Below are 15,671 nucleotides of genomic sequence, written 5' to 3'. Positions count from 1 at the left end.
GCGCCATCACCGTCATCATAACGTGGCACTCTGGTGGGATATTTTATTTTAATCTATTCGCAATTAAAGCGTCAACAGAAACATGCCCCGCACCTCTTTCATTAGCGCACTGCTCTCTGGCATACTTAACAATCCACCGTTTTTCATGAATGATCGCGTCTCATATTGTCGTTATTGAAATGTGGAATAATGAGCATCAAACCGGGCTACGGGACTCTTACGTGGGTGCCCGCCCCCACCCGTCCCCTCGCCCACCTCACTTCGTCAATCGCCACCCCGTCCCCCCTCACGGAGGAGGCGGTAATGAGAAAAATGCTAATTTGCTGCTGGAGATATTACACTTGGCCTCCCTGATGAGGGATCAGCAGGATCAGGGGAGAGAGGCCTGCTCCGAGTTTTGAAAGGGCGGCGGAGAAAAAAAGGAGACAGGAGGAAGAGGTCAGCAGGTAGCCATTGAGAAGTGGCGGTGGGAGTAGGAGCAGGCCGTTGCGGCACATTGCTCGAACCAAGCAAGACTGTGGCACATTTTTTCTTTCTTTTCTTTCAAAGTTTCTTTCTCTTTCTTCCCTTTACATACTGTACATTATAGCATTGACAGGGTTCAAAAAGTCACAAATCTTAGACCGTGGGTTGTGAATTTTTTGGAGTCCAGGGTTGATAACCCTCATAATTCCGACACCCGACATACAGTAACTACCATGGGTTCCCGATACATGCCACAGGAATGAAATAGTTGCCTATTTTACGGACTATAACTTGCAACCACGGTTTCTATTTTACTTTTACTTTACAATATTATCATTTCTGTTTTACTTTCTCTGTGAAATTTGGGCCTGTGATGTTGAATTTATTATTGTATCAAGTAAAATATTGTATATAGAATATACAATATTGCAGATTGAGTGTTATACATATATTATTTGTTGGATGCTTCATTGTTTTTTTTTTTCGTTTTTTTTTGTTTTTTTAGTTTTTGGGCTTAGTCATTGTGTAGCCTTGAGAGGACGTTTATGATTAACATTAACTTTTGACAAACCTTCCTTGCTGATAATCATTATAGAGGAAGTCAACCCAAACATATTTTTTCCAGAATATGTTCTATGCAGGCCCACTACTCTAAACACAGCAATTCTGATTAATATTGCGTTTGTGGAATATGAGAAATCCACCCATTTTTAGCTAGCTCAGGGGGCGGCCATTTTGTCACTTCTGTCGACCGAAGATGACATCAAAGTTGCTCAGGGCTCAGATAACGACCAATCACGGCTCACCTGTTTTCTGAAGCTGAGCCATGATTGGTCGTTATCTGAGCCCTGAGCAACTTGGATGTCATCTTCGGTCGACACAAGTGACAAAATGGCCGCCCCCTGAGATGGCTAAAAGTAGGTGCATTTTTCTGCTTAACTTATACTCCTAAAACGCAACATTAATCAGAATCGTGGCATATTTCAACTAGTAGGCCTGCATAGAACATATTCTGGAAAAAAATTTGTTTGGGTTGACTTCCGCTTTCAATCACTTCACCAAGATACCATACTGCCACCATGATCCACTTATTTTCTCCCAAAAATCTGTCTTGGTTTCTTATCACATTACGATTTTTTTTTGGATTGAGCAGGTGACAGGTTAATAAATCTTTTTCCCTGAGCCCCCCTTCCACCCTCTTTTCTAAGTGCTACTTAATGACACTCACAGTCTCTGCAGTCCGGTGTAGAGTTCCATGTCCACATCCCGTAGCGTCTGCAGTCCCGTCCAGTTCTCGATGTGTCTATGGAGAAGGGTGGAACAAAATAGATGATTAAATGAGCTGCAAAAGAAAAGTAAGTGGTGCTTAAAAATCCATAAACATTGAAATTGCAATTATCGGAAAACCTGGCGACAGGATGCTCTCTGCCGGCCTACGATAGATCTAATTGCACAAGAGGCAGTCAGCGGAGATAATCTGATGCGAGGGGGCCGTGGCTGATGATGCTAGACTGGCGGGCTAATTCCAGCACCCGCCGCCCCACAAAAACGTTGAGCCGCTATTAAATGAGCTTTCGGGGTGGGGGGAACAAATAGTGTTTGTGCGTCGATGGAAAATGAGCAATAAACAAACAGATCGGTTGAATCAGGCGAGAAAGCTGGAAAAAAAGTGGCACATGGCCTAATTGCTTTGTTTTGATGTTAACTGGCAACACCCGACAAAATGGAAGAAAAAAGGAAGTCTTTTCCGACATGTCAACCAATGAAAATCAAAGATGTACAACACAACTCGAAATGCATGTGCTGCTCCCCACGGGGCGTCCTCCGATTGTCTGATACATATGGTGGTCTAACTACTGTAACTAATTTGCTGCTGAATTTGTAAGTTTGCTCAATTACAAAGAAATTAACAGCCTAATAGTCAATAGTGACGAAGTGAATCCTCGCTATATTGTGCCCCCGCTATATGACAAATTGTTATAGGCTTTGACAGTATACAGGCAAGTTACACACCTTGAGTGTGGGACCACCTTGTGCTGAAATATGCTAGGCAGTAAGGAGCAGTTTTTTGATTAGACCGAATCCTTTGGATTGTTTTGGTTGAATCCTTTGGTTGAACATTTTAATGTTAAAATATACAGGGTTCTATTTTCAGGCGAGCTTAACTAGGTTTTTGTACTTTCACAGATGCGGCGTTGTGGGTGTGAACGCAGCCGACTTAAATCGTCATGCAATTGGCGCGGTCATTGACATGGTGCAAGAACGTAATTTGCTGGAGTCCATGCAGGTGATCGACGTGCGGAGCACACATTTATAAGGATCGGCAAGCAGATTGCCAAGAAGCAGATGATGTCAACTTCATTGTTTGCTGTTTTCATGTTTAATGTGTTTACAGTGTGTGGGATGAGTAAAACTATACTTTAATACTTTGATATGGTCTAGATTTTCACCTTTTGTGGGTCTGCAATGTATAAAGTGCCCTCTATAATTATTGGCACCTAAGTTAACATGTGTTAAAAGCCATAAAATCTATTCTTTTTTTTTTTTTTTATTGCAGAAGCATACTCTCATACTGAAACTTGTGGAAATGGTTCAACAGACAGAATCAAGCTCCTGCCTTAGCCATTTCAATCCCCAGACCCCAACCCCATTGAAAACGTGTGGAATGAGCAAAAGAAGAGAGCACAAAGGGCAGGACCCAGGTCGCTGGATGATTTAGAGGGATTGTGCAAAGAGGAATTCCTTTATCAGTATTCTCACATCTTGTGAAAGGAGAAAATGAGGTGCTGGGGCACACATGATCCCCTGTAGAATAAGTATTTCTTAATGTGGCACTTTTTTCCCCCCACTGAATAAATGCGCTTTTTAATGCAAATCAAAGGTTGGATTAAAAAATATTTTTTCCCAAAAATGTTGGTATATTATTTAAGAAAAAAAAAAAAAAATTCATTTGAGGCTAAAGAAAACATCTCAACCCGGGGTGGTTACCTCGCAGTAAGTGGTGGCTCACAGCAGACAGATACCGTATGTAAATGTGTATTTGATGTGAGTCAAATGAGTATTTCATCCCTACAACCCAGCCAGAATTCTGGTTGCACACATCAGTGCACAACCAATTACCGATACTCTTGATCTCAACTCGTAAGAGACACGAGTACAAAGCCAGCCGCGCACCGAGTGATGCGACTGACTTTGACGGAACTAGACAATCATAAACAAATTACAGTCAGCGAGTGGCCCCCTCGCACACCGACCAACTCGCTACAAAAATAGGGAGCGTTCAGGCCACCTATGTTATACTATGGAACTACAAACATAATTGCACAATTGTCCAAAGAAAAAGCGGATTGCCTTGGCGGCTCTAGCTATATTTCTCAGTCACTGGAGGATCCAAAGAGAGGAAAGGGGGGAGAAGAAAGGAGTGTCTGTGTATAAATCCTCATATATGTTGTAAGGACAATAACGGGGCATTTTTCAAGACGGTGACCATCCATCCTTTGCTTATTATTCCTGTATGCAGCCAGGAGTGTGGACTCAGGGATGGAGCACGACAATACAGTATTTCCACCAGGGGGTGACTATTCATTACCACAGATGGGCACTTTGCCCTTTTTTGCCGGTCCGTCCTCGACCCTCCATCCTTATTCATAAAAATAATTGTCCTCCAACCCCGTCCGTCCTTTTAAAGCACTTCCGTCCTTGCATTCCGAGAGCTTACGACTGCTTTATAAGCCAATACGATTGGGTTTTATTGCCAAATTTTTGCGTTATAACGCTGTACCGTTGTAACCCTTGATAAGATTCGCGGAGCCACGAACATTGGTCTCATTTATTTTTTAATCGTGCATGCATCAGGTAAAACTAAAGTTCAAGTTTTGAAAACGTATCGAGTAAAATGTTCGGATACCGGTGTTAAAATGTTACGGAAAAAAGTATACTAAAAATTAAATAATCCGTGATATTACTGTAAAAAAAAAAAAAAAACTACTCAAGTGCAGTAACGAAGCATTTGTACTTTGTTACTTCCCACCTCTGATTAACAGAGGGGTGCCAATAATTTTGTACACGAGGTAACAATGTGGGTACACTATGTACTTTTTGGAAGCGGCAGTCTGGATGCGAGAGGATGAACTAGAAGTCACATTGAGCCTCTGTGGCGCTTCTGAACAAGGTCAGGCACTGCATTGTGTGACTCGGCACGCTGTCCTTTGACAATCCTTCAACTGCATCCAATTCCAGCACGGCTCAGGACCATTACTGCCGGATTGTGTGCGGCTCCATCTCCAGCGTCATCATCATCATGTGAGTGTGACGCTGGGATGCGTCCTTGACATTTCAAAGCAAACATATAATGTATTTCTTCGACCGACCGTCCCCATGTGTCTCAATAACATGTCCGTGGCATGCTTTCGTAACAAGAAACAAAACAAAAACATGGAGGATCAAGAATTACAGACATATTTCTACAACATATTTCTCGACATGCTGAAATTGTATTGTGTTTTTTTTGGTTGCTGAAGTTATAACCTTGCGATGACAGCGTACATGACATCAGTCACGTTTCGGTACAAACTGAGTTTGAATATAAACAAACAACTGCAGATAGCTTGTCCGTTGGCGATAAACTCAAACGGAAGCCCATTTAAAAACGATAGGCCTATAGGCGAGTATCATATGTTCCGGCCGGGCAAAAAAGGCGGATAGAAGGACGGCGGAAGCGTACCATGGCTGCATGCGGAAGGTGATGCATTTTTTTTGTAAAATGCCCAGCTCTCCACACACATTTCAAAGTCTATTTTTTTTAAAATATGCCCCATTAAGTGCTCTGTGACACAATGCTACCATTGTTTATTGTTTTGCGCAAATGGGATCCAATGGGATTATTCCAGAGGCATATACACACACACACGAGAGCGACCCCCCCCCCCACACACACACACCTTAAACTTTATGTCTTGTGACAAAGGTGAGCGGCAAGTTTTGACTTTTTAATTGGTCATTGTACACTAGGGAGCCTCGAATGGCATCAAAGCACCAGTGTGACATAAGGTCGATCTAATTCATTAACACGCACGGCAATGTTTATTATTGCGCCTATGTTTCATATTTCATTTCCTCCCTCAAATTGAGAAGCATCTTTACATGTCCCCCCACAAATGGATGTATACTGTGTCATTATTGATCGCAGCAGTAATGTCATTCGCGATTATACGCAGCACTATGAAATAAATAAAATATGACCACATGACTGTATAAAACAAATCTATGTTAAAAACAGCAAAGAAATACTTTACACGTGGATAAAATATCAATTGAAAAAATGTTATAATGTGCCCTGGGGGAGCTGCATACCAGTTGAAATATTAGAGATGGTTAGCTAATGCACTCAGTTGTACTCCCGCTACAAACACTAATTATAAGCGTATTGTTCATGAATACCTCTCAAATCGACCTAACGCTCCTGTTGAACAAAGTGCTAGCATGTAAAAATGGACAGAGTAATTAGCTTCCCTAACGCATGCGGCATTTAGTGAGAGCAGGTTGGTCATCTCTGTCATCGCCCCTTTGCAAAAAGCCTCCGCTCAGTCATCTGCTGCTTTCGTTGCCATGACAACGTTACAACGCGCGCAAAGCTGAGATCACACGCTAGAAAAACATACATGTGTCTCTCTGATGTGGTCTTCAAGGGGCTAGGTGACTGCCCGAAGCATAAGGTAGAAATGGACCAAATAGAAAGAAAACATTGTCCCAGTGTCAAATTTTCAATATATTTATTTCTCTAATATTTTATTCATACATGATATTGCTGATATTTTGTTGTTTTAATACACACTATCTATACAAAGGGCACCAAAAATGCTCTCCAATGATGTATAGATTGCGGAGATTGGTTAATATTTTGTGACTCCATGTCAATTTAAAGATCAGGAATGCAATAGCTGCAGAATGAAGAAAATTGCCATCAAAGTTGGGGCAATGTTATTGCATATTTTTTTATATTCAAGCTTTATATATGTAGATGTGTGTGTTTCAAAGGAAGTATGAAGCATCTCCATTATCTTATTATTATTATTATTAGTAGTGATAGTAATAGTAGTGGTATTTGCTTGTTCTTTTAAGCTTAGGTATACATATACTTTGTGTTTTAATTTGGTCTCTACTATAATAATGAGAAACATCCTGAAATGTCAAATAATTTCTATGTAATTTATACCGGTTATATTTTATGCTGATTTCTTTTCAATTTTCATGTAGACAAACAATTCAATGCTGCAAAAATCAACAAGCAAAATATTAAACGTGTTCCATGAATAGCTCTGCGACCGTGTCAATCAAAAACAGCTTTTTTTTTTTTCCCCCCCCTTTGAAATACCATGAGGTCATGTAATACACGTGTGACACGAAAACACTGGTTAGGCTATGGAAAAGGTCACCAAAAAAAAAAAAAAAAAATGAACGCCTTATTCCCAACAAGACACACTAACAAAACTAAGACAATAGGAGGACTCTCCACTATTCGCTTTTGCTGGCTACGGTCAAGAGAAATTTTTATTGAGACAAGACCAAGGACAGCAAGAAAAGGGCGCTATTCAGTCTTACATGACCAACGCTACCGAATGTGTTTATATTGTCACATCTCTATCCTCAAGTCAGTCCCAATCACAATATGATGTTGTTCAAGAGGTGAGCAAGGGCAGCAAGAAAATGTCAGAAAAGTCGGACTGTGAACCGCAACAATACTAAATAAAGCACAAGAGGCACAGATAAAAGCTAGCATGTGTGTTGGTTTTGTCATTGCTAGCCCTGTACCCTCAAATGCTACAGTACAAAGTATAGGAAACGGCGCTACATTTTTGCACTTGATATTTTGTAATATGGTATTTGTCCTCAGGATGGTTTCATTTGTCCTCTTTTACATTTAATCCATTTTTTTAATTTGGAATATTTTTTTTTTAAATCAATGTTTATCAGATATCAGCAATTTAAATAGTGACATTGTGATACATTCTTCAGCTCTATCACCCAGCTCTAATTTTGAACTTCATGATGTCATGCTTGTCAACCGGCATGATTTTGCACTTTCATTTATTTTACAAACAAATCCTAAATCAGAGTGAGTGAGTGACTGTTGTTATGTTGAACTTAAATTCTCTATTGCAGAGTGATTGTTCTGTCTTTTGTCAGAAATAAACAAAAAGGTCTCTCTTTAAAACTAGCTGTCATTAGTTTAATACAAATTTTACGCATCAGAAGCACTAGTAGTGGAATCAGTTACATTTTATTTTTAAGGAGACCAGGAGGTTTTATGCCTTGGCGGAGGTATGCACTATTCAGCAGCTACACACAAACACCCTCGATTTAAATATTTCATATTCTTCTGCATTTTAATTTCGGAGCTAATTTTTGCTGTATTTGTCGGGGAATATATTCCCCCCCAACTGCGTGAGTGTGCTAGAACACCCCTGTGAAATATTGATGTAATAGAGAGATATGAAAAGAATATATAATGCAAATATATAATTTAACCCAGTCTCCTTGTCTCCATTTTCCGTCAACAAAACAACAAATAGAGGGAGGCAGGCGACGGCTCCCCGTGGACCGCAATCTGATTGCGCTGATTGTTGGCGTCGCGCTGAATACACTTTGTGGATTAGACGAAGGTATTGGGGGGAAAAAAAACAAAAACATTATGAATAAAAATATGCATATGATTGACAAAGATGCTGCAATTCAATCTCCCATTCTCTTATAATTCCCTACTTCCCAGGAAAGGATGATTTGAAAATTGAATGTGACAAAACGGCATTTTTTTTGGGGGGGGGGGGGGGGGGGTAAGATGCTCACGTGTTGCAATAGCCCTGCCGTTTTATCCAAGAGGAAACTTATAGGCAGCGAGAAAACTGAACACTGCCGCAAAGTGGAGATGTTGGAGTACACTGTAACGGGCTACTGCATCAAGCTAAGTTTGTCATTTCTGTCTGCGTATGCTCAAACGTTGCCATTTCATTCAAGGGGAGACTTAGAGTAACGAGAAAACGTAGCACAGCAGTCAATTGGAGACTGTGGAGCATCAAAGTGCACTTTCCAGAACATCTAATCTATCAAATTGGATTCGGTGTAGACACTGTTCCCTGACGTATGAGCATATGTATGGTTTTACAACCTTCTGCCTTATGAGCCTCCCATTGGCTCAAGCCTGAACCGGGTGGCAAATATTGCTGGAGGAGAACGCCCCGCTAGCAAACAGTAACAGATTCCACCCCGGCGAGGGCCATCTGTTGTTTTGTGGCGGCCCCGGGCCCTGCAATGGGAGGCCGCTACCACACACAAATTATACTGGTCCACAGCATATTTTAATCAGAGATGGCTTGATGTGTCCCTAAACATGATTTTGATGCCGATCTTAAAAATGTCTTGTTATTATTATTATGAAAACCTGTGCTACACAAAAAGCAGGGCGGAATGAGCTAAAAAAAAATGAAATTAAATCATTTTGACAGTCTGACATCAGGTGACGGGCAACAATAGTGGTGGTTTTACATTCAACCCTTGTATGGTGTTGGCATTTTTGTTAGCATTGTTGATGGGTCTGGTGGACCCGCTCGAGTTTGCTAAACCCAATGGCAAGTCATATGAACAGCAAACATTGTTAATATTTGCCCTTTACCTTTGTTAGACCACATTTATGAATGAATGTGCTACTCGTTTTTTAAAAATAGAATGGAATCCATCCATCCATTATCTATACCGCTTCTCCTCACAAGGGTCGCGGGGCATGCTGGAGCCTATCCCAGCTGTCTTCGGGCAGTAGGCGGGGGACACCCTTGAATTGATTGCCAGCCAATCGCAGGGCACACAGAGACAAACATCCGCACTCACAATCACACCTAGGGGCAATTTAGAGTTTCCAATCAACCTACCAAGCATGTTTTTGGAATGTGGGAGGAAACCGGAGTACCCGGAGAAAACCCACGCAGTCACGGGGAGAACGTGCAAACTCCACGCAGGGAGGCCTTGGCCGGGATCCCACCCACGACCTCTGAACTGTGAGGCGGACGTGCTAACCAGTCGGCCATAAAATGTAATAAAAAAAAAAAAAAGAAAAATGCACCCAAACAAATGGGGAGACGCTTCAACATACAACAATAACCCAAACACACTGCCAACACATCATCAAGGGAGGAAAAAGTACAAGGTCTTACACTGCAAACCTGTCACCAGACATTAACCCTATAGAGCATGCATTTTACCTCCTAAAGGAAGACTCACGGGAGAAACCCCCAGAAACACACAAGAAATGAAAGAGGCTGCAGTAGAGGCCTGGAAAATCATTTTAAATAAGGAATGCAACCGTCTGTGGAAATCAGTGGGTCACAGGCTTGATGCAGGGTTTCGCCACCAAATCTAAAATGTTATTCACTTTAAGTTAGTTTGATAATGTCTGTTCTAATACTTTTGCTCACTTGAAAAAACGTGTGGCTTTTCACAACAAAAGGTGCTCTATCCTGAGCTCTTGGTATATAAATCTATCGAAACTATATACCAGTAAGTTGTTGTCTACATTTAAATACCATGAAATCAAAAGCTGGAATTCTGGAATGCCCGAAGGGGGTCACATGATTGACAATTCACTGGTGCTGCATATGATGAGTGAAAAAAGATTGAAAAAAAAAATGTGTTGCTTTAAGACTCTGAGGCCTATGAATGAAAATAATACAAACTACAGTAGATGAACTATTTCAGTGGCATCAATTTTACGATACAAACTGTGGCTTAAAATATATATATATATATTTTTTTTTAGCTGTTTTATTTTTTTTCACATGATTGCACACGTACTTTTCCTTCCCGCTGTCGTCATGATTTACGACTGTATTGGAATGATGTACAGGGCCGCCGCTGCCACCTTAATGGGAAAATGTTTAATAAAACACAATGTCTCTGGTGTGTTCCCCGGGATATTGATCACGCCTTGTCTCGCCTCACGTCGGGCCAAACACACCAGAGAAGGGACATGGCGGGTCAGAGTAGCACTCCGTTAGATTAAAGCACGGACCTGACATCAATCAGATAGCCTTGTTGTTGTTGTTTTTTTGTTTTTTCCCTCACGCGCAGCACGTGTTTTAATGAGGCGTTTTCACAAAACAGAGAACACGGCAAGGATGCCGTCAACCCTCGTCTTGTGTGTGCCGCAGCAATCTTTCAAATTGATAATGCATTTTGTAGTACAGTCGGTGCGATTCGACAGTTGAAGATCTGTTGGTATGAACCAGCATTGCACACTATAAATAGAAACACAATACAATCGGAGGCATAGCCAGAAATTTTTCAGTGGGTTGGCCAGGATGACCACCTGCATGTGTACACAAGTGTGTAAACGTGTACGTGTGCGCTAATTCGCACGGTTGTATTTTGCATGCCCGACCGGCCGAGAAGTCATTTTTTATCATACCGTCCACAGTCAGGGTTTTGTGAAATAAAATTCACAAATATACAGAACGTTGCCCCAAAAAACATCCGAAGGCCGTATCTCACCGATTGGCGCAAGTTTGCGGGTATGTGCGCACATAGCAAATGTTTTTTCATCGGGGTTCGTCCAAGGTCGCAAACGGCCGCAAAGACGTTTGCCAACAGTTCGAACGCTGGCAAACAGTTTTTCTTTTCGCCACGAAAATTGTGAACATATTCAAAATGGCGACAAGAAAAGCCGTTCAGCTGTTGTTAAAACTGTTGAGACACGTCTGGCGAACATCTTCACGACTGTTTGCGACCTTGAACGAACCCTAACAAAAAAAAAATCAACATTTGGGCCGTGCGAAAAAACTCGGCGAGGGCCACTCTGTGAGATACAGATTTAAGTAAAAAGCAATATGTTGCCGAGCTTAATTTGCTAGATATTGAACTTTTTTTTTGCTTTTGGGTATTATCTGATAGTTTTTCTTCTGTCTCATAAACTTATTCACAAGTCAAAAGTCACCGATGGATGGCATTTTGCTTGCGGCGATCCATCACCCATTCATTCAAATCATGTCTAAAAAGCACAATGACACAAATATTTCTTCATTTTCCCCACTTATAAACATTGTTTGTACTTAGGTACGGCTCGTTTTGGTGTACAACGATCCTATGCGTAGAAATTCCACTGTGCTTGTTTTGTTATTACCATGCTCGTTAACAAACAAGCAGATTCATCCGGGCAATGAGAAACATGGCACAAAACAATTGTCACTGTTGCTCTGCTACTCCAAACACGAAACCAACTAAATTCACCCAATCAGTCATTGGTAATGTGAAGATCAGACTTTGCGAGCGGCAAGATTTGATTACCATCTCAAAGTGACAGGCGACATTCAAATGACTGCCGAGTAAAGAACGACTGTGCAGCACAGCAGCACGGGGGGATAAACAGCAAGTGATGAAGTACAAATGCTTGTGTACATAAGATTTCGGTAAAAGTCGAAGTAATGAATGCACTCGAAATAGCTTCCCCTTATTAACTTGCATTGTGCCCGTACCAAGAAATAAAAAGATATATCACTCGACGCAACTTTGCTGTAAGATAAATTCTGACAGGAATCAGGACCCAACTGAGAGCAGGTCCCCCCCTATGGTTGACTCACATTGAGTAGTCATCTGCTGAGGTTCAAAAACATAAACAACCTGTTTTGACAAAGTAATGGGTACAAACTACAGATATCCATTTTAAAAAAGTGGAAGTCGGCCGACACTTTTTTTTCAAGAATGTTCTATGCAGGCCCACTAGTTGCAACACAGAATTCGGATAAATATTGCGTTTGTGGAATAAGAGTTAATCCACTCGTTTTTAGTGGGGCGGCCATTTTGTCACTTCTGTCGACTGAAAATAACATCGCACACCCTCAGGGCTAAGATAACGACCAATCATAGCTCAGCTTCAGAAAACATCGTTATCCGAGGCCTGAGGTTCTGTGATGTCATTTCAGTCGACAGAAGCAACAAAATGGCCGCCCCGTGAGATGGCTAAAAACGGGTGGATTTTGCTGCTTAACTCATATTTCATATTAATCATATTGCCTTCTTTCAACTAGTGAGGCTGCATAGAACATATTGTTGAAAAAAATATGTTTGGGTTGACTTCCCTCTTTGAAAAACCCGGATTGAAAGTAAAAAGTTGTCAGGAAAATAAATACTCAAGTATCTACTAAATCTACTTAAGTACACCACTTGTACTTCCCATTAGTGATACAGTCACTACAAAAAAGGGAACACCGGTCACATCAGAGCAAAAAATGCAAACATTTAAATTTAACGTTATCCTCGGGAGACTTCTCGGGAGCATCCTCCAGTTGGGAAGGACAGCAGGCGGCAGACATATTTAAATAAATACATTTTAAAAACACAGATTCAGACTGTGGATGGCAAGAGCAACAACTTCCTGTTGTTGACATTTCGGCAAGTGCATAAGAGCAAAAGGCGACAGATTAAACGAGCCGTGCGACGCCACCACGCTTGTATCCTCCACTTGGGAAAGTTCACGCGGGGTTTAGGAACGTGCTTGAGCGACCGCGGCTAAGATGGAGGCTGCGCGTTTGGAATCTAATCTTGCCCAGGCCACAACATTAGCATTAAGAACACAAACAAATGAGACGCAATACAAGTAACATGTAGAGGTAATAATAGCAGGGTTAGGTTACGGTGTTGTGTCAGGTTTCAGTATAAGGTGGGGTTAGGGACATGTTGTTTTTTCATCAACCATTGGAGAAATTCATGTTTTAAAACAGATGAAATTAGGGTAGGAGACAGTTTCCCTCCTGCTTCATACGGAAAGCCGTTTCTAATATTTTGCCCCTTTTATTTAGCAAAATAATGTAACCAAGCTAAATGAGGGATAAAGGCAAGTGTCGTCAGAAATAAAGTTTGATTGATTTGGATAGTGTTAGAATTAGGGTTAGTTATCTATGCATTATGGCGGTACATCATATGATGAGCAGGGGTGGAGCTAGTTTGAGCCCCCAGTCTGAAAATAAGATCACCAATAAAAACGGGATAAGCACCTATTGTATTTTCTCTCTTGAAGGCAGCAATTCCAAGATCAAGTCACTGAATTATACTGGCCAATTAGTGTGGATCAGTGCATGTGGTGCATGCAGCGAACATATTGCCAAACACGAATCTGAAATTTTCGAGTATTGGCGGGTAGTAGTTACACAAGTTACTGTATGTACCTTCTGCCATCTAGTGGAAGAGCGTTTCATTATTCTGCCCGTCAATATAAGTCACTGGCATAGATAGATGAGCAAATACACATTATTTGCAGTCAATAATTTTTCCAACCACATACGTGAAGCCGGATAGTTCCCATAGCTCCAGTTAATGAATTCCATTTTTAGTAAATTAAATGTTTTAATAAACCGAACTTATAATGTAACAAATGAGGAACGGAGCAGGCTGTACAAGGCCCTGTGGTCCATCTGCCCTCCCCAATCCTGTAAAGCAATCTATGCATCCACGTGACGATCCAAACGGAACCACCGCTCGGGCGGGCGTACGTGCGAACGCAACGTTATTCCGGACGTGTCGGCTCAGAGTGTTATCGCACGACTATCGCGCGTTCGCCCCTCAACGCCACCCCCGCGTTGTTCCGTGTCACCGCCGCAGCGCACCCCCCCAAGTCCCAACGAGCGCGAGCAGAGTCATAAATTGCCATGGGGAGGGAATGTTCCGGCCGTATGTTGCGCTAAAGGTATCACCTCCTCGCACATGACTGATTCCTGAGCATACGAGGGGAAAACGAAAATGACTATAATTAGAGTGCCTTTTTTTTTTTGCCAAGTGTCACTGTGTCTATGATCCTCGCCGGATTCAAAGAGGCCGCCGTCAACCCTGAGCCGCTGAGGCGTGACACTGGCAAACGGCGCACACCTCCATCTGCGCCACGTAATGAGCAGAATATATCAGTGCCGTCGAGCCACTGTGACATCAGAATCAGAATCACCTTTACCGGCCAAGTATGTAAAACACACATGGAATTTCTCCGAGCTACACTCATATCGCAGTGACAATTAAGCCACTAGGACAAACAAAGACATGGCGCGTAAGTATTGAAAGTCTATCCGCAATGTAAGGATGTGACAGCTGCGCAACAGCCCGGAGAGTCGTCAAGCAAAGATAAAGTGATCAGTAATTAGTACAATACTATGACGGTTGTGCGGACCATCGTTGCGCCGTTCAAAGTGACCGCTAGCAGTAATTGTGATGTAACTTTGGATGTGCAATGGTGCAGAAAGTTCTTGAGCGCTTTTAAGTGTGGTGTCACTTTGGTGTTGGAGTTAACCGTTTAGGGAGTTAATGGCAAGAGGGAAGAACCGGTTTGAATGTCTGCTGGTTTTTGAGTTGCATGGTTTGATTGTGCTTAATCTGAGGGGAGCATCTGAAAGAAGAGGTGTCATACATCGACAAAAATATTCACCAAAAATAGTTAACATTTTCTCATTCTGATTGCTGTTTTAGGTGACATTGAATTTATAACTGATTTTTTTGTGAATATTTTTGTCAATTCATGACACCCTCGAAGATGAAATTTGTGGACGGTCCCTAAATCGCTAATATCGAACATTGGAATGTCAAGACAACTTTTTGTCACCACGACAATTTCCCCTGCCTTGTCTTGATCCTCAAGTGGGTAAGGGGGTACCAGTGATGTTTTTTTTTTTCAGGCAGTCCTTGCTGTCCTTTGCAGTCGGACGCTCCGAGTCTTACACAACATACGGTAGGGAGCTTTTTAAGTAGCTCATTTGTTAATGCTAACACCAAACTCATTCGCCAGCAACATTGTTCTTGTGAGCTCATTATCACCGCATACTCTAATCTTTATAAAACAGACATAAGTCATGCTATTTTCTATTTTATTATGAGCTTTAAAAAATGTAGATGTTAAAAAAAAAGATCTTATTTTATAAATTGAATAATTAATTTTGATTTTAAAATACTAAATAATTCATCATAGGTCTACTTAATGAAGCAATTATGAAATAAAGTGGAATATTTTTTTTATGAGTTAGACACCAAGGAAGTGTTTGAATTCATTTCTGGGCAAAATAGCATATTATGTTTTCCTTTAAGACAAATAGCATATGTTTTTTTGGCAGCCATGTCAAATGTTATTTCATTATAATCACTTAGTTGGATTTGACCGACTCCAGAGGAACGGATCCGTCACGTTAGCC

General features: G+C 41.4%; 1 protein-coding gene across 2 annotated transcripts in view; it reads right to left on the bottom strand.

Annotated features, from left to right (window-relative positions):
- The window catches only part of ntrk3b (neurotrophic tyrosine kinase, receptor, type 3b), a 223,785-nt gene that overhangs the window by 149,585 nt on the left and 58,529 nt on the right, over nt 1-15,671 (bottom strand). For both annotated transcript variants that reach the window (XM_086025698.1, XM_086025699.1), the window contains exon 3: nt 1,694-1,768. In XM_086025698.1, the coding sequence (XP_085881824.1) occupies nt 1,694-1,768 (75 nt within the window). The remainder of the gene's footprint in view (nt 1-1,693; nt 1,769-15,671) is intronic.

This window comes from Filicampus tigris, chromosome 3, assembly GCF_054856515.1.
Source record: "Filicampus tigris isolate MCC_2025a chromosome 3, RoL_Ftig_1.0, whole genome shotgun sequence".
NCBI lineage: Eukaryota > Metazoa > Chordata > Actinopteri > Syngnathiformes > Syngnathidae > Filicampus > Filicampus tigris.
The sequence above is the reverse complement of the archived record's forward strand: the minus strand, read 5'-3'. Positions and strand labels throughout refer to the sequence as shown.